Source organism: Cajanus cajan, chromosome 9 (genome assembly GCF_000230855.2).
Source record: "Cajanus cajan strain Asha chromosome 9, NIPB_CcT2T_4, whole genome shotgun sequence".
In the NCBI taxonomy this organism is placed as follows: domain Eukaryota; kingdom Viridiplantae; phylum Streptophyta; class Magnoliopsida; order Fabales; family Fabaceae; genus Cajanus; species Cajanus cajan.
The window spans coordinates 2,180,522-2,207,431 of NC_138525.1; the positions used below are offsets into that span (position 1 = coordinate 2,180,522).

The 26,910-nt window shown below is 30.9% G+C and overlaps 3 protein-coding genes across 4 annotated transcripts; 2 read left to right on the forward strand and 1 right to left on the reverse strand.

Annotated features, from left to right (window-relative positions):
* Positions 1-928: 928 nt before the first annotated feature.
* On the reverse strand, positions 929-5,678 carry LOC109804894 (grpE protein homolog 2, mitochondrial). The gene is made up of 5 exons (XM_020366815.3): positions 5,388-5,678; positions 3,989-4,495; positions 3,747-3,914; positions 2,022-2,150; positions 929-1,360 (listed from the first exon to the last, which is right to left on the reverse strand). Exons 1-5 carry the CDS (start codon positions 5,523-5,525, stop codon positions 1,241-1,243), a joined length of 1,062 nt encoding a protein of 353 aa, XP_020222404.1. The 5' UTR covers positions 5,526-5,678; the 3' UTR covers positions 929-1,240.
* Positions 5,679-8,132: 2,454 nt separating this feature from the next.
* EHD1 (EPS15 homology domain 1) lies at positions 8,133-16,329 on the forward strand. The gene is made up of 16 exons (XM_020346508.2): positions 8,133-8,519; positions 8,644-8,723; positions 9,638-9,706; positions 9,787-9,844; positions 10,011-10,063; positions 10,156-10,192; positions 10,300-10,361; positions 11,562-11,675; positions 11,822-11,924; positions 12,145-12,194; positions 13,394-13,522; positions 13,606-13,857; positions 13,954-14,033; positions 14,294-14,420; positions 15,672-15,815; positions 15,904-16,329. Exons 1-16 carry the CDS (start codon positions 8,435-8,437, stop codon positions 16,087-16,089), a joined length of 1,629 nt encoding a protein of 542 aa, XP_020202097.1. The 5' UTR covers positions 8,133-8,434; the 3' UTR covers positions 16,090-16,329.
* A 2,838-nt stretch (positions 16,330-19,167) lies between these two features.
* On the forward strand, positions 19,168-20,923 carry LOC109816823 (protein transport protein SEC13 homolog B). Of its 2 annotated transcripts, none has more exons than XM_020381957.3 (2): positions 19,168-19,327; positions 19,804-20,923. In XM_020381957.3, exon 2 carries the CDS (start codon positions 19,808-19,810, stop codon positions 20,711-20,713), a length of 906 nt encoding a protein of 301 aa, XP_020237546.1. In that variant the 5' UTR covers positions 19,168-19,327; positions 19,804-19,807; the 3' UTR covers positions 20,714-20,923. The 2 variants fall into 2 exon arrangements, with proteins under 2 accessions (XP_020237546.1, XP_020237551.1); XM_020381962.3 differs by lacking the exon at positions 19,168-19,327 and adding an exon at positions 19,368-19,515.
* The last annotated feature ends 5,987 nt before the right edge of the window (positions 20,924-26,910 follow it).

Below are 26,910 nucleotides of genomic sequence, written 5' to 3' on the forward strand. Positions count from 1 at the left end.
TATTCCCTTTTTCCTTGTCATTAGTTTCGGTTGAAGCCGATGATTAAAACCCAAATCTTGGAGTTTTTAATGACTTTATTGGTGGTAGTAACACATTCAGCTGAAACATTAGCAAAATGCAGTAGTAATCATGAAAGAGGTGTGAAAGGATAAAATTGTAGCAAGTGAGTTAATGGGTTCGTAAGTTTGCACCATTAAGACAAAACTGTAAAGAGAGTATTTAAGTTTTTGTTTTTGCAATGTAAATTACATAAATAAATAAAAAATAATAATCCGTAAAATAGTAAATGAGACCCACCATAGAAAAGAAAGAAGATATTACATACATTTGATGGAGAGATTTTCAATAAGAAAAATGTGTTATTTCAGGAAAGCAAATGGCGAGGATTTCCTTATAATAGGAAAACATGAATTTTGAAAAGATGAGGTAGAAAAAAAAATTCACAAGGGAAAAAAAAAGATAAAGAGAAAAAAACTTTTAAATGGAGAAACAAAAGCCTTTAAAAGAATAAAAAAAAACTGGTTTTCAATTAATAAAATAAAATAAAAATTATTTACATTAACGATAAGATTCAAACATGAATATTATATATATTTCCTTATAACCCCCCGATAAATTAACTAATAAACTATACAAGATAATTTATAAAAATAAACTCTATTTTATAAATTATCTATAAGATATTTTATAAATTTTCTTAAATACTTTCATAAAAACTTATATAATATAAGATATAATTTCTTTTCAAACAGGGCACTTATTTTATTAATTGGCTAATTAGACTAAGTTAGTGAAGTTAATTAATGAATAAATAAACTAAATTAGCATAGTTAGTGGATGCTAGCTCCTCCGATTAGCAAATAGGATTATTTTTTTTAAGAAATTAACATAGATCAAGGCAATATATTAAATAAATATTCTTACATCTGAAACTAAACCAAATTTATTCATTTGCTATCACTGCAACTGGAGTCCCAAATGTTTTCTAACTCACAATTGGTTAAGTTTGTGTATGAGATGGCATAAACACACAAAGGTCCCACAAACAAAGATTTTACTATGATGAATCAGTATAAACAGCATCGATACAACCAAAATCTGATGGAGACAAACCCATCTCATGGTACCGTGTTACTCTCTAAACAAGATTAGTTGAAAAGAATGTCTATTGCATGCTGGTAAAAAGCCCAGAAAATAGTGACATGGAGAGAAGATTATAATGCTTCTGAAGCCACTATCCTAATCCTGTGAGCCCTTATCAGCTATGTTATCTTTTCCATTATTCTCATCATCCTCGACTGCTTGGGTTACACCAACTTCCGCTGGGCGAATAACACGATCATAAAGCATATATCCTGCCTGCAATCACAACCGAAAGATAGCTTTTTATTCATGTTTTCAATCTCCTAAATAAACTTCCCAACAAAACCAATAATAAGACTACATTCTTTCCAACATGCAATCAAATAAACCTCCGATTCAAAAAGAATCTAAAAATTAAAAGCCCTTTTTCAAGCAATCATAAATGAAAAGTGTCAGATGATTGGGTTTAAGAACAGAAAAAAGCTTGTCATGACACTGACAAAGATCAATCAGAACTTGTCGCACTGCAAATTAAAAGGGCTTTAACCAGAAACTATGTTGCATGTCCAACAAGATTCAAATTCAATATAATATGCAAGAGAAATGTTTGCAAAACACCCTTCATTATTAGGTCCACTGTACTTGGTTCCCACTCAATAGAGCATGGAATCAATTACAAGAGTGAGAATATGCTTCGCTCAGAACATGATTTAGATTTGTATCTCAGGTTTTTCAAATACAAATGAATTCATTCAGCATTATCATAAAAGTAACAGCATAGAATATGAATATGAATATGAAACAAATATGCCACCAATTTCTGAGTACCCATGCATCATAAACCAAAAATAACACATCATGTATTTTAAGGGTCAAAACAAATTATAAAATTGGAAAAAGCACATCATAACCCTCCACTACAAATTATGTAGATTACCTTCAAAACAGCTGCAATGGTTCCTGGAGGCTTAGAACCATCAGGGATTTGGAAAACAGCATTATGCCTGTGTGGATCAAAGGGCTCGTTTGTAGGATCAAATTTTTCTACACCATACTTTTTAAGTACCTGTAAGCAGAAGCTGTTAGCTTTAAAAAAGGCTAAAGTCTGAAGCACTCAACTGTCCACCGAAGCACATTATTGATTATTCCAAGCGTACAATAATATATTATAAAAATATAAATGGCATAAACTTTTGTAATATGCTTATAAGTTATAACTTGAGATAGAAACATTTTGTTGATCAGGTGGAACAGGAACCAAACTCCCCAGTCCCCAAAACACCCATCAACTCACCAAATACAACAGGCAAACTAAGGGCTCATTTGAGGTAGCTGCGCGAGCATTTGGTTTAGTTTTGAAATGCAATTTTCAAAACATATTGTGTTTTGCAAAATTGAAGTTAAAATAGTTTTTAACCCAATTTCAAAACATTTTAAGTCTGATTTCAAAACCCAAAAAAATTGGTTTCCTGAACAAAGTTATAGTTTTACTTATAACTTCCCTCTTCACTCCATCAATCTCGTTCTCATGCACACTGAGTCCATCATTTCCCAGCTACCCTCTGCCTCATACTCTTGGTTGGCAATGCCATCTCCTCCTCGTTCTCTTTCAGGTATATTCACTGCCACCAAATTCTGCACCCTCTTTCCCTGACAACCCTCTCTCTGCGGAGACACCAACCCCTTGAGGGCAGGTGGGTGGGGAACAGAACCTCGAATTCCATGAAATAGTGAGAGGGCTTCGGGTTTTATTTATAAGAATGGGAAAGAGATCATGCGAATCATTGGAGTTTTAATTAGTTAGTACACTTGGAGGATCGGCTTGAGCTGTCAGATCAAATGGTGTCAAAAACTAATACTTTGTTGGCTAAATCCTTGGTCTTTATATTTTGCGGAAGCAATAACAAATTTGGAATTCAACAGCTCTAGTCTAGATCAGAAAGATAACAAGAAGAATGGGGAGCAGGATGACGGTACAAATGATGCACTGGAGCAAACGATTTCAATGTAAAAATTAATTTTTTTCCATCCAGATGTGGAGAAAGGTAGATGGTTCAAAGACTACTCACCTTTTAATCATGCACGACTCAGTTTAATGTTTTCATCAATAAGAAAGTTCAAAACAAAATATTTAAAACTATGACAAACACTGAAAACTAGTTTTGTTTTTTATATATTTAAAAACCTCAAACAAAAAACCACCCCAAACAGGGCCTAAATATGCTATTTACAAACTAGCCACGGCAAAATTAAATGTTTTCACTACCAAAAAAAAAAAAACTTTTTTTAAATAACAATTAAGGAAATAATTTAAAGAAATTGGAATAAGAAAATAATTTCCAACAAGTTCATGATTTTTAAAAATTAAATTGGCCACTCAAAACAGAAATAAAAACAAGCCCCTAATCTAACAGCACCTGAACAACCACATCCACAAATTTGAGCCTAAAGCCTCCTCTCCTAGTCTCTTCACATTCACCCCGTTAACCGTCACACCACTGTCTCTACTAAACAAACTTATATAAATGAAGAAATGACATAGCTGAAAAGAAAGAGGGAATACACCTGGACTACAAAATGTGAAAAGAAAGAAAAGATTGAATAATAGGTTAGCTATGACTTTTAAAGGTAAACAAATACAAAATAAAGTAGAACATTCTACCTCTGACAATTGTTTCTCGGTCATTTCAACACCTTGCAGAAGTGTTTGCAGGAGTTTTACGGCTTCAGCAGAGTCATTAGCCGTATCAATTTTTGAAAAACTTTCCTTTACAACTGAGGACGCTCTTCCCAAATTGTCCGCAACATCTAGTAAACTCTTTGCAAAATTCTACAGCATATTTAAACCACTCAGCACACAGTCGAAGAGGAAATTATTTGGGACAAAAGGGTTCAAACTTAGACCTGTATAGCAAATTTTTTAGAATTATCTGCTTCACGTCTAGTCCTTTCCATGACATTCTCCATCTCTGCATAAGTACGTAGAACTTTATCCTGCATTTTCTCAATCTCCTTGTGCTTTGATTTTACAAGTTCTTCCTTCTCAGCCAGAAGTTTAATTAAATCATCCCTGGATAGGTCGCACTCACTCTCTGAATCTGAATCTGAATCTGAATCAGAAAATGCTGTTCGTTTAAAACCTCTCTTCCTTTTGCCAGTTTGAGATTGAGAATCCGGAATAGAACCTGATTCCTCAGTTTTATCTGCAGGTTTAGTTTGTTTAGCCTGATCAATATTCTTTGCCTCCTCATTTGCTCTTGCAGGGTCATCATTTGTAGAATCTCCATTACGCACATTATTCCCTTTTTCCTTGTCATTAGTTTCAGTTGAAGCTGATGAACAAAACCCAAATCTTGGAGTTGATAATGAATTTATTGGTGGCAGCAACACATTGACTTGAACAGGAATCAGCTGAAACATTAGAAAGCATATACCAAACTTAATGAGAATTTTAAAATGCATCACTAAAATTCACTCGATAAAAAACTATGGATGATAATTGAGTCGCAGAGAATAGGAAAATGATAATCACATATAATCAATTTTCCTGTTATCATTTACATAAGAAAAAAAAACTTGGCGGATCCATTGCTCCTTCGTATATGAAGGGAAACTAAAACCACTTATTCCAGGAAAAAAATAATTTTAGAAAATGACAGTGATCAAGAATGAGGGGGGGATTAGAGAACAGGACATAACATGGTAAGATAAAAGCACAGGCTCAGTGTTCTACAAGTTATGCTTATATATATCAGATTAAGGATTTTCCATCAATCACTTTTCTCTTTTGAAATTGACTATAAAAACTGACTTCTTAAAAAAATGTTAACCATTAAATCCTTATTCCCAGAAAAGAGAAAACAATTTTTAAAACCTTTTTATTCTCTTTTAATAACGCACTAACCTACTAAGGCTACAATAGACGAAGAATTATAACAAAATATTCGCTAATAGAGCAGAAACATCATGCCTAATAAAACCCAAACTAAAATAGACAATCAAAATCAACAGAAGCAAAATGACATAATACATTTCATAGTGTTATTATTTATAAATAAAAATAAATAAATAAATAAATAAACTGAACATTTGAGTTCAAAAGAAATAGGTAAAACAGAATAATTAGTCTCAAAAAGGTACAAAACCAACAAATAGATCTTACACTCTAAAGCAACCTAGTTAAACCTGCTAGCTGCATAAAACAGAAGTAACCACCACCTAACTTTAAGCAAATTCCTAAAACCCTGGCAAAACCCTAAAGCAGGAAATAGAAGAAAAAAAATATTGGGATATGGGAGAGCACCTTGTTGGGTGATTGAGGAAGGAGGGAATGTAAGTGATTGGAGCGGGTGAACAAGTGTTGGGGTCTTTGCGAAGCAGAGAGGAGCGAGGTTCCGACAATGGTTTTGGAGACACGGGACAAAACCTTGTGGACGAACATCGCTGAGAGAATGAAGAACAAATTGAATGGAAAAGAACAAGAGTTGGCGAAGGTGGAGGAAGAAGAGATTACGAGGAATTAGAGAAATGAAAACAGAGTGCTCACACTGGAGAATTAGAGAGGTTATTGATCCTATAAGTATTCTATTGCCAATTGTTTTCAACATAAAAAAAAAAAAAAAAAAAAAAAACCACGTCTTATAGAGAGGTGAATAAGGGAAGAGTTTATCTTAAAAATTTCATCCAATTATTTATTGAAACCGATAAGACCTAAAATATATAGAGGACTGTGTACAAGAATATAAATACATTTTATATATATTTTTGTTCACTGCCGAAAAATATAAATACATAAATAATAAATATTTGTTAGAAATAATAATGATAAAAAAAATAAATTAATCATGTAAAAGAATGTTATTTTAATAAATTAGATATAAAATGAATAATGAAATTGAAGATATATGATAATTGTCTTCAAGTATAAGAGTCTTAATCGAGTAATTTGAGTGAAAAATATAATTAATACTTAATAGATATACTTCCCTTACAACCATGAAAAAATATATAATAATAATAATAATATTTCATCAATTAATAATATTAAAGTATGATAAAGTAATTATAAAAAAAGGTAACTTTAATAAATCAAATATAAATTAGATATACTTTGCTAAAGATATATTGATCGGTTAGATTAAAAATAAGTAAAATCGACTTGAAAAAATATTTAAAAAAAAATTAAAAAAAAACTCATAATTCATATTTTCTAAAATTCTAGAGAAAAGTTAAAGAACTCAAATCTTTTTTTCTTCTCATTCCTTCTGAGAAACCTTTCATTTTCTTCCTTTCTCAGTTGATTCTAAGAGGTGGTGAAGAATTCGAACTCCAAGTTAGAAACCTCAAGCTAGTGGTGTGCGTAGCCGTTTCTCTTCTTTTCTTCTTTGTAGATTTTCTCTAAGAGGTAAGGGAAGTTGAGGTTTTGAATTTGGGTATGCATTTTTGTGCTTGTGATGATTGGAAATCAATTGGTTGAAGGTGTGGAATGATTAAATGATGAAATTGAAAGGGTTTTGTGACTTTAAAGAGAAGTGGAACAGATTGAATTGATTATGGTTTGGTAGTTATTGTATGTTGTTTTTTTATGACTAATTCATGTTATTTTATGTTGCATATACGTTGTTTAGTGGGTCGCATGTTGTTGGAGTTTTGTAATTTCAGGTAGATTTGATGAAATCAGATTCTGCAAAAGTGTAATAATTGATATCGCACCGGATGTGCCTTTAAGGCGTTGGATGTAGTTCCAAAAAGAGGTCTCTATCTCACTCATGTTAAGTGTAGGATTCGTGACACCAAGCATGAGAAAAATGAGTCGTCTCAAGTTGAAATTACGTCGAACGCGGGTTGAATGACGTCAAACATGAGATGAATGGATGGTCTCTATTTAGGATCACGTCGAGCGTTGGTGAAGTGACGTTGGCCATGAGTTAGACAGATAGCTCTCCTTGATTGGGGTTGAGCGTGGGTGTTGTCACGTCAGGCGCGAGACTAAGGACACTCTCTACCTCAATCACACCGGGTGTAAGTAGTGTAACATCAAACGTGAGTGAGACAATGAGTTATTTACCTTAATGATGTCAGCGTCCAATGAGTGGCATCGGGCGCAAGTCGTATGATAAAAAGTTGTTATTTAATATTGTGTTATAGTTGATTGATGGTGAATGAGTTATATAATGTAAAGTTGATTATTTAAGTTGTGAGTTATTTTATGTTGTCTTAAGTTAATTTTTTATGGTATTTAAATAAAGATGTGAACGTTGCAAATATGCATGATGTTTACATTGTTTAAGTTAACATATCGGGAAGTTAAATATTGTCGCATTGTTATATTGTGACTTTTATTATTATTAAAAATAAAATACATCAATGTATATTTTACCACATATAAACAATAAAATTTAAAAATGAGTTTTTTTTTTAATGACGAGATAACAAAGATTACTCCATTTATTGAATATTTAATTTATTTATGTATTTGACGAATATTTAAATATGCATTATAATTAATGTATTTATTTAAACAAAATAATGATATATAATATTAGGTGATTAAATAAATAATTCAAAATTTGAAAATAAACGAATATCGCCATTTTAATAGTTATGGATACATTATAAATAATAAATAATCATAATAAAAAAAATAGATTATGAATAATATTATGCTACGGATAAAAAAAACATCCTGCTATTTTTTTTTTCAAAAATAACCTTACGTTATTTATTATGACGGCAAGCGCGTGGATACAAATATAAAAAATGAACACTTTTAATATCTCTTAAAAATCTTTCTAATAAATTTTCTATTTGTTAAATGTCGAAAATTGTAAATACTTTTTAATGCTTTTAAACATTAATCATTTATTAGAAGATTCATAAAATATAAAAAAAAGGAGGAAAAAAAACGACTCAGGAGACAGAAATATCAATTGTAAAAGAATTATCCTCCAAATAGTCAAATTAATAAATAAAAAATTAAATCGTAACAAGATTGATTAAAATAAAGAGCGGTGACATTAACAGCCATTTTGATGGTAAGTTGACATGAGAATCTGAATCAGCAAGCAAAGCAAAGCAAAGAGCGTATTTGGCGCATTTAGAAGATACTTGCTCGCAACTTTACTTCACACTGTTTGGTAAACGAAACAAGCAATGTTCGTTAAAGCAGCGTTTCTGCGCCAACACTGGTTAGTTTCCATCGCCAATACGACACGGCTAGTGCAAGTCCTCCTCGTCGTTTAGCACTCACGTTTTCTTTTCACTGAAAAGTAAAAATAAATAAAAAAGCACAGCATCATCCCAAACGCTACGAGATCTCAATCACGCGATTTCGAAGCTTTTCTGCGACCAATGGAGTTCGACCCGATCCCAGTCGGTTCGTGCTCCAAAGAACACCAGACGATCTATAAGGACTGGTTCAATATCGCTGATTCAGGTATAGCACAGCATATTTTTCAGTGATTTTTTTTCGCTTTTTTTTTTTTTTTTCTTCTTCTCTATCTGAATTTTATGTTTTCTGCTCCACTAAAAAAATCTTACCGTGCACTTCGTTTTTTCAGATAACGATGGCCGCATTACGGGGAGTGATGCCACCAAGTTTTTCGCCATGTCCAATTTGTCTCGCCAAGATCTTAAGCAGGTTTTTTATTTCCCGTTTTTCTTTATTATCGTTCTTTTGCATTGGAACACTAATGAATGTAGATAGGAATTGGAGGTAATCGGCATCATGAGCCGAAGTTGTAAGATATGATTGCTTGGTTAGGGGATAGAGAGAAAAGTGATAAAAGTCAGGAATTATTATCATGTCCTCTCCCTTTTTTTTTTTGTATTTTTTTGGTTTTCCTTGTTAATAAAATAAAATAAGGTGAAATTGGAGTCTACATGCAATTGTAAAAGAGATGAAACTGAGATTACATGCTTTTACAAGTTGGCTAAGTTTGGTTTTATGTTTCTTCATAATTTCATTCATTTCAAACAATAAATAACAAAATGTTTTTTGCTTTCAATTTTTATTTGTTGTCTGCCTTGGCTATGGAGGTCACTCTGGTGAACTTTGAACTTCCTCCAGTCCTTCCTATTTTAAACTCCTCTCCATTTTCACTCTGCTAAATCAAAACTTAGTTGTTGGTCTTGAATCAGCTTCTCCTTTGATTTGTAGAATGCCTCATTGACTATCTAGTACCTGAATTTGTTTTATTTCTGCTATTCAGATTAATATCTGATGCATTGTTCATATAGTGGATTTTATACTGTTATTGAACTATAGCGTTAACTATTTAAAAGACCTTTTGAAACTATTTTAATTACACTTATGATATGACACTTTATTGTTTCATGTATACTGATAATGGACTAATTTTAAACTCGTGATTTTCCTCATATAGAAAGTCGGCTTTGATATGGTTTTATCTCTAACAACTGTAATGGTTTAGGCAGTCACTGTTTTGTTGTTGATATAAGTTGTACTAGCTGATAAGTATCCCTTTTGCCTTATGTCTTTCTTGTTAACTAAAGTGTTTCTTTTTTTGCGCCTGTTCCCACCAAAAAAATAAGGTGTGGTCTATTGCTGATTCAAAGCGACAAGGATATCTTGGTTTCACTGAATTTATCATTGCTATGCAGGTACAAATATGTTATGCTTTTTTTTTTTTTTTTTTTTTAATGCTGATAAATTTCCAAATTCTCGCGCATTTGAAATGTAGCTAGTTTCTTTGGCACAATCTGGGCACTCAATAACACAAGATCTGCTGACTAGTGATGGTAAGATATGTATGTTTTGGTTGGTCTTCTGTTAATTCGTTTGAATAACTTTTTATAATTGTATTAGTCTGCAATGCACATTCTTGGTGCTATGCCTTTCTGTATGTGTTGATCGTGAATGTCTTCCTATAGATTTAACCTAATTGAAGCTTAACTTTTATTTCAGTTGATTTTAGAAATTTGAAACCTCCCACAATGGACGGTTTGGACATATTACTTGTAAGTATTCCTTTTTAAGGTTTATTTTTTTAGTGTTAACATTTTTATGCTTATTTAGTGAACGTGCTGACCACTTGACTTTCTTTACCCAGAAGAAAAAGCATAAACAAAAAGATGTTGATGCAAATGGTAATATATTCGTCATTCTACTAAATATGGTCATTCATTTGGATTTTATTTTCTTTATTTCTTATTTTCTCTTGAAAATCCTAGTTCAGTAATTGGCAATAATGCAGGTAGTCCTCAATTGCACCAACCACTATCAAGTAATTGGTTTTCTTCAAAGTCAACCAAAAAGGCAAGCATTTTGTTACTGTTACTTTGATTTTGTGTGCATTATCCTTACCTTCCACTACAAAACATACTGAATATTCATTTCAAATTTTCAACTAATGACCAACTTGATTTACATTCTTTTATCTTTACCTACTATAGGTTCTTTTGGTTTGGTTGCTCTCTCTCTTCATGTCTTTTATAAGATGATGAAACAAGTGTGTTTAGGTAATTATTATGCGGAAAAGGTGAATATTTTTCACTAATTTGAAATTGCTACAATGAAGAGGTATAAAAAGAAATAAAAAATTAATTCACTGCACCAATCTAGGTCTGAATATGAGGGAATAATCCGCCTGAATGTCAGGGAATAATCTACCTAAATATTAGGAAGTATTCTGCCTGAATATATTGATATAATCTTTCCTATAAATGCTATATCTAAAATTGGAAAGGAGGAAATAAATACAACAGATTCTAATTACATCAAATCCTATGACAAACCAAATCACACAATGTGCATTTCACACAACCTCAGTTTCTTCTTTTTGGCTTAACAAACTGCATTTTGTCTTGTGGCGATCTAATTTAGACTTCGTTATTATATATGAGTCAAGTTAGCATTACCCTAAGGATGTGTCTGGTAAAATTAGCTTATAAGCTGACTAGAAGTTTAAATAAGCTAGCGGAAAGCTTATAAACTAGGAGCTGAAAAGCTGGAAGCTTATGAGTTAATTAATTGAATTGAAAGTCTTTGGTTAAATTAACTGATAAGCTAGTTGATAAATGTAAAATGTCATTTATTTATTTAATAATGAGACTTGGAGAATAATATGTAAACAAAATGATTTCTAAAGTAAAAAGGGTAAAAAATGGCATCAAGTAAATTAATGCCTAATGGAGATAAAAAAGGAAAGAAAAAAAAAAAGCTGAGAGCTTATAAGTTATAAACTACTTCAAGTTTATGAAAATAAGCTATAAGCTCCTAAAATTAGTTCGGTTACCAAACAAGTTTATTTTGGTCAAACTAACTTATAAGTTACTCAAAGGAACTTATAAGCTAGTCATATGCTTCTCCAAACACGATCTAAAGGTCATCCTAAAGATATTTTCTCTAGGATCTTTCATGTGTGTTGGATACTTCTTTACTATTGCTAGTTCTTTAAAATTGTCAAATTTGTTTTTATAGGTATTTTATTTGTGTTTGTGGTACATATGTCCATAGGTGTCGCTTTCCTCTGTGACATCAATAATTGACGGCTTGAAGGGGCTTTATATTCAGAAGTTGAAGCCTTTAGAAGTTACTTACCGCTTTAATGATTTTGTATCCCCATTACTGGTTAGTAAGTGATTCTGTTTAGAAATGACTAACTACTCTAGATTTACTGTCACCATTCTTAATGTTGTCATATATTACTGTGCTTTAAATATGGACAAAGATGCACAATTAGTTTCTTTATTAATTTTAATTCTATACATTTTTAGACAGAGAGTGACTTTGATGCCAAACCAATGGTTATGCTTTTGGGTCAGTACTCAACTGGTAAAACAACATTTATCAAACATCTACTTAAAAGTAGCTATCCAGGCACGTGATTCTCTTTTCTCTTTATCCATATTTGTTTACCTCGCACTACCTATTTCTGTTTTATAAATAAATAATTTTAAATCCTCCAACAACATCTTTCTACTAATCCTTCTAATATTTTATTTTGTAAAATTTTAGGATGATTAATGGGAGGATATAATATTACTTTTTATAAATGTGTTACTAATCTTTTTCTTGTTTTCCTTCTAACTATTGATAGGAGCACATATTGGACCTGAGCCTACAACTGATAGGTTTGTTGTTGTCATGGTATGTTTCAGCCAAACCTGTTTCTCTCCCACGACTCTTCAATACCTTCAATATTTTCTCAGTTTTAATTTTTAAACTTATAAATCATTTGAATTCTAATTTTTGGCCAGACTCAACATCTTGGTGGAAGCTATGAAGCAACAGCACTGCTATTTCTTGCAGTGCTGGAGTGTCGTCATACTTCCAACACTAGCCACTCCTTAGACACTTGTATGCCATGTGTTGGAAACTAGTAAACTGTGGCATAATTATAAAATATATTTTTTGACAGCATGAACTTATGTCAGACATGGTTTGGTCACTCAACTGACGCCTAAATTTGGGTTGAGACTTCAGAAAACAGGACTATTTAAAAAATTATAAAAAAATGTTTTTTAATAAAAAAAATTAACCTTTAGAAAAGAACTTAAAATATAAAGAGTAATATGAAAATATTTAAAAGATACAAAATGCTAAAAGAAGCTTCTCTGGGGAAAATGTAAAATGATGCCTCTTGGTATTTTTTCATGGGTCTCATTATAATACGGCATAAGTAAAGCTTAGTAAGTTATTTTGAGAGGGTGAATATATAAATTCAGATTGTCAATTTAATTATTTTAATTTTCTGTTTTTGACAAAAAAATATTTTAATGTTATTCATTTTTAATTTTAAATTTCATTTGACTAGCAAAAGCTCATTCTCACACATACATTATATATACCAAGGGAAAAGAGGCACTTCATGTCTATTAACATTTTTAAAAAATCAAAATAAAGTAAAAAGAAAGATATTGAACTGGGTGGGTTATTAAGAGAGTTATAGTTTTCTTTGGTTTCTAATTGTATATGAAAGAAGATGGTAGTTACTAAAAAAAAATTATTGATTTTCTAAATATTTTTCTTAATAATTGAGTTTTGCAATGGTCCAGCAACATGTTGAAACCAAAAACAGTTTTTGAAAGTAGTATCTCTTTTATATATTAGTATAAAATATAGATGATGCTGTGTCTTTTGTCCTATATTTTGGACATTGCCCTATGTTTGGGTGTCTGCTTCATAGCATGAAAGTTCTAAAGCATGGCAATGGAAGTCAATAATTTGTAGCATAGCATTAGTGCCAAGATTTTATGGTTTGAATTCTTTAATCTATCTTGTAGTCATCTTGGAAAATGAGTTATTGCATTTTTAACTTTTAACTAGCAAATTCTGCTGATGTACAGTCTGGAACTGATGAAAGAACCGTTCCTGGAAATACAGTTGCTGTCCAAGCAGACATGCCATTTAGTGGTCTTACAACTTTTGGCACAGCATTTTTGTCAAAATTTGCATGTTCACAAATGCCTCATCCAGTAAGTTGATATAAATCAGTTCAAAAGTTTACAAGATTTTCTTTTATGGCATATGGTCTTGACTATTTTTCAATTGTCCAAAGCTATTGGAACACATCACATTTGTCGACACTCCTGGAGTTCTATCTGGAGAAAAGCAACGGACACAACGAGCATATGATTTTACGGGTGTAACATCTTGGTTTGCTGCTAAGTGTGATTTAATACTCTTGCTGTTTGATCCTCACAAACTTGATATTAGTGATGAGTTCAATCGTGTGATATCATCTTTACGGGGACATGATGACAAAATTCGAGTGGTTTTGAATAAGGCAGATCAAGTTGACACCCAACAAGTAAGATTTCATAGTCAAACTTCTGTTTGTTTATTTAATGAATGTTTCACAACATGGTCTGCTGAAATTTAACCTATTTTTTGTCCTATGTTGCAGCTGATGAGGGTTTATGGAGCCTTAATGTGGTCACTTGGAAAGGTGCTGAAGACACCTGAAGTGATGCGCGTGTATATTGGGTATGTCACTTCATATTTGTATTCATACTCTATTCTCAATGTTCACAAGTGTTGTCTTTGTCATGGAGACTTGCAGAGAGAATGCTTTGTTTCGACAATCATATGAAGTTGTATTGCGTAAATGTCATTTTTGCAGTGGCAGATTTCTTCCACACCCCCTTGCCCATGTTCTATGCAATTTAGACATGACATAACTGTATATCGTTTCCTTGTTTTTGAGATTTCCATGTGCTCTTTTGCTCATAATCAACTTTTGGCAGGTCCTTCAATGACAAGCCTGTGAATGATGCTGTCACTGGTCCAATTGGTAAAGAACTCTTTGAAAAGGAACAGGATGATCTTCTTTCGGATCTGAAAGATGTACCAAAAGCGGCTTGTGATCGAAGAGTGAGCTATTTATTTAACAAAATTTATTTTATTTATCTTAAAAATAGTTTTACACTAAAATGAGGTTTACTAAAGGTGTGTTTGGTTGTGTTTTTGTTTTTTAGTTTTTAAAAGCCTATTTTATAAAATATTTTTCAAAAACTAATTTTTTGATAGTAGTTTTGATAGTAGTAGGGGAAGAAAATAAGAAAGTGCAAGAAAGAACTAGAGTAATACAAAACTGAAGTGAAAAATTAAAACAACTTAAAGATGTTCTATTTTTTATTTTTTCCTTTTAAGAACTAAAAAGAGGCACTAGTTTTAAAAATAGTTTTCGAAAAACTGTTCTTCTCAAAAATCTATTTTTGTTTTTTAAATCAGAAAAGAGTTTTTATAAAGAAAAAAACAAACAGGTCCCTATACTTTCATGGGTTAGCAAATAAATTATTAAGATTAAAGATGACTGGTTCAGTAGATATGGTGAAACTAAAAGGAAGTCAGCCTTTATAATAGATTGTTTTTTCTTTAGTAAAATTTCTTAGAATAGTGGATTAAGCCTAACTCAACCTTACAAAACCGGCTTGTAAGGTGAGGATTGTTTTCCACTTATATATTATTTAATTGCCTAATCTCTAGTCAATGTGGGACTTGGGTTTTTCCCAATACACCCCCCTCACGTCCAGCACTATTGGGCTTGGTACGTGAATAAATGGTAGGTGGCTCTTTTTTAATGATCTAGGATTGGCGGGACTTGAATACACCCTCTCATGCCTATGGTGCATGTATCAATGAATGGTAGGTGACCCTTTTTTAATGGTGGGACTTGAATACACCTCCTCATGCCCATGGTGCATGTATCAATGAATGGTGGGTGACCCATTTTTAAGAATTTAGGATAGCTCTAATACCATCTTAGAATAGTGGATTAAGCCTAACTCAACTTACAAAACCGACTTGTAAGGTAAGGGTTGTTTTCCACTTATATACTATTTAATTGCCTAATTTATAATCGATGTGGAACTTGGGTTTTTCCCAATAAAATTCAAAAAAAGAAGAAAAAAAAAACTACTGTTATCAGCTCTTTTAAGGTCATTTTGTCCATACACATTTGATACAAAAGAATTTTTTTCCCGCGGTATAAGTCCTATTGTTGCTTTTTATAGGCAGCTATCTCATAGCTTCAAATTCAGTATCTGGTTTGTATTTAATTTATTAAAGCTATTTTTTGCATAATTAATTTACCATATTTTAATATATTATTGACTGTTGTAGATCAATGAGTTTGTAAAACGGGCCCGAGCAGCCAAGATACATGCTTATATTATCAGTCATCTTAAAAAGGAAATGCCTGCAATGATAGGTAAAGCTAAAGCTCAACAAAAGCTCGTTGATAATTTGGCAGGGGAATTTGGAAAGGTATGAATCTGACTGTATGACTCTACATCCATTCTGCTTATCTCTAACAACACTTAAAATATATACATATGAATGACAAATTCAACAGGTGCAGAGGGAGTTCCATTTACCTCCTGGTGATTTCCCAAATGTAGAGCATTTTAGAGAGACCTTGAGTGGTTACAATATTGATAAGTTTGAAAAACTGAAACCGAAAATGATACAAGCAGTTGATGACATGCTAGCTTATGACATTCCTAACCTCTTGAAGAATTTTAGGAATCCCTATGATTAAATTTCTGAGCAATTGTGTCGGTGATATAATTAGATTAGTTGTGACATTTGTGTCATACAAATTTTACGGGGTCTTTATGTAATGTACGTGCCTCATGGAATCTTTATGTGCCATCTGGTGCCCCTTCTTCTGTATTAGGAAGTAGTATTATTCCATATCTGTTTTTGTATTTGATCTTGTTATCTACAATAAAGTTTTAAGACAAAATAAAGGGTAAACACAATTACTTGTTCGTGCAAAGTTAATTCTGTTAGTTTAGCTAAAGATAATGTAAAACAGGTTTTTCTAGTCATCAAGGAAACGTATTGCATCGGTAAGTTTGAATCTTGGATTAGTACTTTTTTTTTTTTTAATTAAACTTAAACATGGAACGTGAGAGTGCATCCTTCAAGCTTACTTTAGTGAGTTGACGTGACCTTAGGATATTATTGTCATACAATTGAAAAATGGAAGTATTCCATTGCTGCAGATATCATTTAATTTCATACATGCTGAATGTGGTTTCGAAATAAACAAAGTTTGACTTTTTGGTTTGGTGAAAACCATTGACGGATCCATTATATAAGTGTGGGGACAATTGCCCACTAACTTTTTAATTTTACTTAATATAATATACATGTATAATTATATTTTTTATAATTTGAAATATAGCAACAACAAAAAAAAAGCATTTATAATACGAATATTACCCTCACAAAAAAGATTACTGTTATTCTCTTCACTTTCTCGATTAGAAATTTTAATTTTTTTTTATTATATATAGTTGCATTTATCATGGTATCTCTGCAATTAATAAAAAAAAATCCCTTAATTATTCATTTTAAATTAAAATGTTTTTTTATCTTATATATGTAGATTTTTTTAAATGACATATCTCCTTCGATATACCATCTTTTATTTGTCACTAAATTTTAAAATATTTTTTAATTAATAAATAAATAATATCACAATTCAAATTAAGTTTTATGAAATAAAAACTTATCATGTACAATAAATTATATATATATATATATATATATATATATATATATATATATATATATATATATATATAATTTTTTCATTACATAAAATCTCTAGAATTTCATCGATTAGAGAAGTGCATTATAGGTACTTTCATGCTTAGCTGTGTGACAGGTGATTTCATGCATTAGGATTCCTTCTAACTAGTATTTTAACCAATACACAAATTAAATATTTATTATATATAATTAAAATTTATAATAAATTATATATAAAAATAAATATTATGTTTAAATATATAAATTATATTTATAAATTATATAAATACATATTTTAAATATATAAATTATATTTATATCACAATATTATTTTATTTATTGATGATTTATATTAAAATATTAAAATTTATTTCATAAATAATTATGATAAACAAAAATTAAATTAGATAAAAAAAATTAAAAGAATCCTTAAAAAGTCCTCATTAAAAGAAATCCTTAAAAATATTTTCATATTAAATAGTGATTTGTGCTTAATGTATAAGAGGTGACTAGTCAATTGTCATTTTCTATTATTTATAGTTCCTAGATAAAATCATAAAGAAGTGTTTTACTATTTATTTTTTTCTCTTTAAATCCTTGTATAGTAATTATCAAAAAAAAATTGGTTGTTTATTCATTAGATAACATTTTTTACTTGTTATAAAAAGTTTAGATAACATTTTTTTTACAAAAAAGTTTAGATTAGGTTAAAGAATGATCTCATGTAAGGTCATAACTAAATATCAAACTCATTAAAGATTTTCAATGAGATTTCAAACGGTCAAATCTACATACAATGACATAAAACACAGGAAAAATCATATTTGACCCTTTGATTTTAAACAATTACTTTTACTGCTAATTCTATTTTATTTTATAAATATAAATATTTTCTGCAATTTAAATCATTACAGATAATTAAATGAATAATTAAAATCATGGATGTTAAGTAATTTATGGGGTATTCTGCATATAGATAAATTTCAAATTATTTTAACATTTGATTATCAGCATTAGAATATTGGATGGACTATATCCAATGATTAAAAAAAGTACATAATGAATAAAATGATGGGATTGATAATTGTAATTGATAAATTTATTAAATTATACAATGCTTATTTTTATTTAATACTCCAGTAATGAATTTTGAATATATATATATATATATATCAAAAATATTATAAATAAATATCACTATTCACCATTTACTTATTTTTAGTTTTAAAAAACAAAAAATTAAGTATGATAATTTTTTTAAAATAAAATACTATGTGAGACAAAAAAAAAAAACTTACACCTATGAATAATTTTAAAATTTGAAACTATTTGAAATGTAAATTAGGGTGTTAAAGTTATACATATTTATACATTATGTATAAGCTTAAAACTTTCACTGTTAATATATATATATATTATTATTTCAATATAAAAATTCAACCACGTACTTCACACTATTATAAAAGCACATGTGAAAAAGTACTAGTAATGCATATATATAAAAAAATTATTTAATTAAATTATAATTTTTAGTGGAAAATGAGGAAATGTGAAAATAAAGAGAGTAAGAATCCGTCAACACTAAGTGTTAAATTTAATAAAATTATATCTTCAATAATCTTTTTGTAAAATACAAATTTAACTAATTCAAGTGTTATATTATGAAATATAGATCAATTATTATTTATAATGAAATATAAGTCTAAATAATATAGTTATTAGTTTTTTAAAATTTAAAACAAAAGCTTTTAACTTCAAAAACACATCACCTTTTTAATTTTAAAAATATCAAAATGAGAATGTATGGAGACATATATAAGATGAATAACATATTTCATCAGTTTTTCTTAAACAAATAATTTTACATTTGTATTTTTTGCCGTTAAAATTTTAAAAATCATATATTGTACTTTCATCTAACAATGAATTTTCTATATGTTATTTCTATATATACTTCTTTCACTCTAAAAGAATTTTTTTCACCATGTACTATAAAAGTCACAGATCAGATCAAACCCAGTTATTTGGGCTAAATAGCCCAAAACATACACGTAAAGGCTGGCCCAAAAGAAAAGATGAAAAAAAAAAAACAAAGCCGCGAGCGAGATGTTATGTAACGTTGAACGTAATAATGCAAATCTTCGATTCGCAAGCACAAGGAAGCTTTTCCTTCCTTCACTCTTCATTTCTTATTTGATTTGAGATCTAATCTCTCTTATCTATTCTTACACTCACAGGTACTCTCTCTCTTTCTCGATCTGTTCAATTTCTAACTAGATCTTCAATTTTTCGTTTCCCTTTTCCTTATCATTTTTTCTATTTCTTGTTTTTGGGTATTGCTGTTTCATCTTTTGCGAATTGCTTCATACGTTTCGCATGCCATTCTGTAATCCGGGGTATCCATCGGTACTTGTTGCCCGTGAGGGTGAGAAATTAGGGTTTTGGGGTGTTATTATTTTGATTGATGCAATAATTGAATTGTGATTGAACCTCGAATAATGCATAGCTGTGTCGTTGAGTAGAAGTTAGCTTCTAGTTGTGTTTGGAAGATAATATATTTCTAGGTTTTGCTGAATCATGCTATCTGATTTGAAAACTTTTGTAAATTTGGGGCGGGGGAAGAAAATTAGGCAGAAGATTTTTAGTTTAGTTTCATTTTCAAAATGTTAACTTGAAGGTATGGTGAATGTGTTGATTATTAATATTATTGCAGAAATATGCCAGCTCAAAAGGTTGAAACGGGACATCAGGACACGGTCCATGATGTTGCAATGGATTACTATGGAAAAAGGTTGGCTACAGCTTCCTCTGACCACACCATTAAGATAATTGGGGTTAGCAACACAGCCTCTCAGCATCTAGCGACACTCACTGGTCACCAAGGACCCGTATGGCAGGTGGCGTGGGCTCACCCGAAATTTGGATCTCTACTTGCCTCGTGTTCCTACGATGGCCGCGTTATTTTGTGGAAGGAGGGTAACCCAAATGAGTGGACTCAAGCCCATGTCTTTGATGAACACAAGTCATCTGTCAATTCAGTGGCTTGGGCGCCTCATGAGTTGGGTCTTTGCTTAGCTTGTGGTTCGTCCGATGGGAATATCTCGGTGTTCACTGCGAGAGCAGATGGTGGCTGGGACACTTCGAGAATTGATCAAGCTCATCCCGTGGGTGTTACTTCCGTGTCGTGGGCGCCTTCAATGGCTCCCGGTGCCCTTGTTGGTGCTGGATTGCTTGATCCTGTTCAGAAGCTGTGCTCGGGTGGTTGTGATAATACTGTCAAGGTATGGAAGCTGAACAATGGACTTTGGAAGATGGACTGCTTCCCTGCTCTTCATATGCATACAGATTGGGTTCGAGACGTTGCTTGGGCACCCAATTTAGGACTTCCTAAGTCTACTATTGCTAGTGCTTCACAGGATGGTAGAGTTATTATATGGACTGTGGCCAAGGAAGGGGATCAATGGGAAGGCAAGACTTTAAACGATTTCAAGACCCCTGTTTGGAGGGTTTCATGGTCATTGACAGGAAACATATTGGCCGTGGCCGATGGGAACAACAATGTTACATTATGGAAGGAAGCAGTAGATGGGGATTGGCAACAGGTGACAACTGTTGAACCCTAGAATCTGATATTTCAGGTCTTGCTTATTACTTTTGAGGTTATGATTAGAAATTTCTTTTGAAAGTATAATTGGCATCTTGTTTCTTCGCATATTATACAGTTGAGCAATTGTGCTATGTAACGCCATTAGTTCCTTGAACTTTGTGATCCAATGAACATTCTGTGCTTGCAAGAATGAAGTTGAATAGCCTGAGTTGTTTTTTCCTTCATACATTAGAAGGATTTTCTTAAGTATATATGTGACATTCCATTAGAATTTTGGACCTCTATCTTGTGTGAGTTGCATTAATTTGTGGCCATTATTTTTAAGTTATGACCACTGGTGCATGTCTGGGCACACGGGGCATATCTAGCCTTGAATTTGAGTGGAATAAGATCGTGATGTTCTTTAAATTAAATAAATGGAGAATATATTCCTATTCGTATACTCAACATACAACCTTACTTTAGATCAGCATTTCCGATATCTTTATTATACATTTTCAGTTGGTGCTTCATAATGTGTTAGCCCTTTCTACACGTATCTGCTTTGGGGACTGAGTTAGATTAATAGTTATGAATGGTTTTACATTTTGTTGGGCATGAATTTAACAGGTAGGGAAGTCATGTAACAAGAGTAATAACATTTGTATAAACCTTGACGTGTACATATAAATCATTAGTTAACACGTTGGTCTAATTTTATCTTTTTGAATTGTTCATATATGACAAAGGTATGGTTGAAGTATTAAAAATTTTTAAGAAAAAATAGTGATATACTCACAAGATATTGTACCAAGTACCAACTGTTGCTACTGCAAAAGAACAAAAAACTATAGGAACTTAGAGAATACGATGATCAATACGACAATTAAGGTATAAATTCCCTTTTTCATTGTATGCAACTAATCCAATCTATTATACCTAAAACTATAGCTATAGGAATGCAAAGAGGACAAAGATATATGTACAAAATGCAAGATTCAAATTATATTAGAAACAATCATTCAAACTACATAGACATTCAAGAAAAAGTGAAAGCCAATAAGCCATCTAGCTGTTAGATCTCGCTCCTTTTGCTGTACGTGCCTTGTGTCCAAGTCGCAAAAGTTCCTCAATATTCAGTTTTAAGGCCTTCAAATACTGTCGGGTTCGCACACTGGTTTTCGTTGCATTTTCTCACTTGGACTTTAAGATGATGGGTTTTGTCTAGATGAGTTTTTCCGATATCTTCATTTACATTTTATACTGTCCGAGTTCATAATGCTCTGGCTCTGTGTGCTATTGGAACTGAGCTTGATGAATAGTTTAGATTTTGTCAACCCTGAATTTAACGGGATGGGAAATCATCTCAAAAGGGTGACACTATTTTTATACAAGTCCGTAGATAACATGGACCAAATTATTATATATTTTTTTAATGGTTCGAACTGTTTATATGCCTCAAATAGTTTGTGCAAGCATATTTTCTCATATTTTCCTATCACTTGGGATTCATCTCTCAAGCTCCTACGTTTTTTCTTGGATAATGAGTGCTATTGAAATAATAAGTAAATTGTTCATTCTTTAGGAAATAGGAACCTCGTTTGTGAAAGCAACAAACATGCTACAAGTTTCACACTTCTTGAATAGAGATAAAACCTCTGTATTGTACTAGATAGACATGGCCGGCATATGATAATTATGAAGAAAAAAAAAATGTTTTACTAAATTCTTTGGTTATGTGCTGTTGCATATGCATCCAGATAAATTACATATAATTATTGAATAACTACGTCGTCAATCGTCATAGTCTTTTTATTTTTCTTTGTCACTTAAAAAAATCAATAAACAATTATAAAATAAAATTTAAAATTTAATAATCTGCATTACAGATTGGAAAAAATAGATTTTATAAAAATAAAAATGATACATAATTCTTTCCACCGCCCTCCGGAAAAGGGAGTGTTGTACCCCGACAACTGAACATGGCCTGCTAGCAGCATTCACAAATTAGATATAAATGCACGTCTTTCGGAACAAGATCTATTACATACACTCTACACCAATTACGTCCTTCTTTCATTTTTTTTTGAACTTGATCAAACCATGGAAGACACCCATATATAAATTTACCACAAAATAACAACAACAAAAATATATATATATATATATATATATATATATATATATATAATTATTGCTAGAATTATCTCGTACTTTATATGAAACCATTTTAATCAAATTATATTTTTAAAAAAATAGCTAACTTAGTTAAGAATATTAAAATTTTCAATAATTTAAATTATTTTTTTAAAAAATTAACCTTTTTTTTTTACTTAATCATTTATCATTTGATTAATTAATGTTTAAAAATGAAATATTTATGTGCCCATTTATTTTCCAAAATTCTGATAAGAGAGACAAGTTTTATTCAATTAATTTCAAATAATTATTATCTTGTCTAAAAAAATATTTATTAAATAAAAATATTTTAAAGAAAATATAATTAATACAACTGATAATTAAGAGGGTCTTATGAAAAAAAGAAAGGGCAAAAAATTGAAAAAGTTATTATTATATATATGTGTACACGCACGCGCGTGTGTGTCTGTATGTAAATAAAAGTAATATAAATTTATATTATACACCGATTTATAAATGACTTAGATTAAAAATTAGTACCACGACTACTTCAAAAACTAATTATATGCAAATAATAATAATAATTTATGAACTATAATGATTTATTTATATTTGTAGTTCCCAATTCTCATAATAAGAAAATTCTCATTTGATGTTTTCTCACTCTATAAAGAGAAAACATGTATAAGGGGTAAATTTTAATTCTACATTTAAAATCAATAGTTAATATTATATATATATATATATATATATATATATATATATATATATATATATATATATATATATATATATATATGATTCTATGATTAAAATTACTTCGTCTCATTTTAACCTGTATGTGTTGAGGCAGTTAAAATTTTATTAAAAATATAGTATATTTTTGTCATGATTGTTAATAACAATAAATAAATAATAATAAAAAAAGCGGTTTATTGATTTCTTAACCATTGTTGAGAGGGTGGAGAAAGAATAAGAAATGAGGAGCATTTATTCAATGAAATGAAAAACAACAGCTGATTCCGTGAATAACCTTAACGATAATCTCACCAACGATAATGATAATAAGATGAACTTTTTGAAATAAGAAAATTTAATGCTACATGAAAGATGACCATCTTTGTACATAAAGTGTTCAAATAGAATAAGCTTTCTTAAAACGATTTCACAAATACCAGCGCATAAGCTTTCTCGCTTGAACAAGCTACGCATATGCATGAACAAGAGACAATAAAGAGTGATATTATTATCATTAAATTTTGTAAGTTTGGATACGAGACAAGTAACCTCGAGAGGAGAAACATCAACAAGCAAAATTTGATTACTAGATTTTTTTTTTATAATTTTATAATTGCTTACATACATACACACACCTTGCTTAAAATTTATGAAATTATGAAGAAAAAAAAAAAAGATTAAACGAGTAGTGAGAGAGTCACGTCTCCCATCCATTTTCTAATTAGAAAGTGAATCTCTCTACATTTGTGATTGAAGCACTTGCATTTCCTGAAGTCACATCTCCCCTCCAAAACTCTGACATGAACACGGACATGTAACAAGACACTTACACAAATATTGAAATATAGTTGATGTCTAAAAAGTAGATATAGGAACATGATATGCAAGTGCTTAATTAAGAGTAAAAGTCGTTTCATTCTCTTAATTGGGGTTGTTTTAGTTCCATAATATTTTCAGTGTCTCCATTTTGTCTATGGCATTGTTGTTGTTCAATATACTGTCTTCAAATAACCATAAGTGATATCTCCCGAGTGAGTGTTTTGAGTGCTTTCATTCCTGTAATTTATTTTATTTGTGTTTTTGAGGTGGACTTGGATTCACATTCATCGAGTATTGGAGCATGTCACGGGCTTGAAAATCCTTGGTGGGACAAGTTTACCAGCCCACTTAATTGTTAGTTTAAAGACACAAGAGCATATAATGCAAATGGAAGGCATGATGGATCATAGTGTGTGTGTGGACCACAATTCCCTGACACCGTCAACTCCTTAATCCCCACTTGCCCTTCCCCAAATTTCAGGGTAAGACAATAGTGGAGGAAACCTAATTCTTCAACCTTACCAAGAGGTGGTCCAAACTCTAAACACTTCCTATTATCAATTTCACAAACCTACCCTAATCACATTATTATTTCATCATTTTTCCTGCTCATTTAGGAAAATATAGGTGCACCAAAGTCTTATCATATTATTTACCTATTTATCTAATAAGATCATCCTAATAACAAAAGATTGAGATAGAAAAAGAGTTACGCCCAATTTTCATTACAATTTTAATAATTTTCCTTACAACTAAAAAATAATTATTTATTATTAGGATATAAACAAGTCTCATATCAATAAAAAAAAATAACAATTTTATAAAACACACTCATACTTCAATAATTGATAGTCTTCTGGATGATGACCAAAAATAAAAATTATGAGGATTTATACCAAAAACAAACAATATCAATAATCTTATCAAAATATTTCCTCAAATAAATATTATAAAATAATCCTAACATTTACCTATTTAAAAAGAAATAAATTATTAATCGTCTAAGATAGTCTCATATACGAATATTAACATGCATACATACAATCACAAAACATTAAACAAGAGGAATGTAACCGAATCACACAAAATTATTCTCATGCTGATTTTAATGAAAAAATATTAAATTAAATGATCCAAAACTAATATATGAGTCAATCTCCATGTAACATATAATCAATTTTTTTTATTTGAAAAAAGAAAGACTAGATAAAATTCAATTATGTGTCACACGAATATTATGGAGTTTTTAACAGGTTAATAATTAAAGGGAGAAGAATGATTTGTTGGAACTGATTACCAAGATGTCACTAGCTAATTCATGTGTGTTCCAATTTTCTCCACAAGAAGTTGTGTGGCAATGGAAGATGGCATTGTATGGCGTTAATGAATCGCATAAAGATGAATATCGCGAATGAATCATAAAAAGACAAAGGAAATAATAAGTGGCAAGTGAGGGGTTAGGCTGCAAATTGCAATATGGAATACAGCCCCCAATGAAGGGTCACTTCACACGCTCAGTGCGTCTTTAAGCTCCCGTTGACTTTTCATAAATCTCATCCATTACTTCAAATAATTCCACATTTTTCACCTTAAAATTCAATCTTCATAAACATAAAAATCACGTTACTTTATTTTTATAGAGACTGAATTAATAAAAAAAATTACACCTTCAGAACAAGCAACACAACCTACCTTCTAGAAGTGGGGTAGGAAAGCCCCAATTTCTTTATCGCCAAACTCCTTCTAATTACACAACACCTTCCTCTCTTTGGACAAATGCTTCATCATTCAGCCTTCTAACACCGTCTTCCACTAGCCTTCATTTGAGAAGGGAATAGTAACTAAGAAGCAAAATTTAAAATTTAAATAAATAATTGTCTTAAAGAAAAATCAACTAAACAAAAATACACATCATTAGGCATATTTTTACTTGTAACGTTAGTTTGGGCGGGTAAAACTAAAATAACAGCTGGATTGACAAAATCATTATTCGTGGCGTTTGGATGAAATTGAATTGATTCGTTTCTTACACAACAAACTCATTTACGAAGTTACAATTACAAGTCACACTATTTGTAAGAAGGGAATCCATCACAAAAAAAAAAAAAAAGAAGAAAAAAAGCATTTCTCTCGTCCAAATCCAAATCCAATCATTCCCACCTAGATCTAAAATAACCCACGCTGCCAAACACCTTTGAGTGGCATCGGAGGCAAAATGATAGTCCTTTCCCTATTGCAATTGCTCCCAGAACAAGAAAAGGTAAGAACAAATAATCACTCAACCAACAAGGTTTCTTCCAAACCACCCCTAGGTTAATCTTGGTCATAAAGGCAAGGCAAAAATCAAAATCAAAACCACAATAAAGCTACCTTGCCCCTATCATCACATGGAAATCGAATCAATTCTATTCATTACCGCCTTATATATAATAATTCAAACATTACAAATTTCAGCAAAAATAAAATAAAAGTCAAACCAATCGGAGTTTCCAAGAGTAAAGAAAAAAAAAATAGCACGGATATCTAACTACATCTATG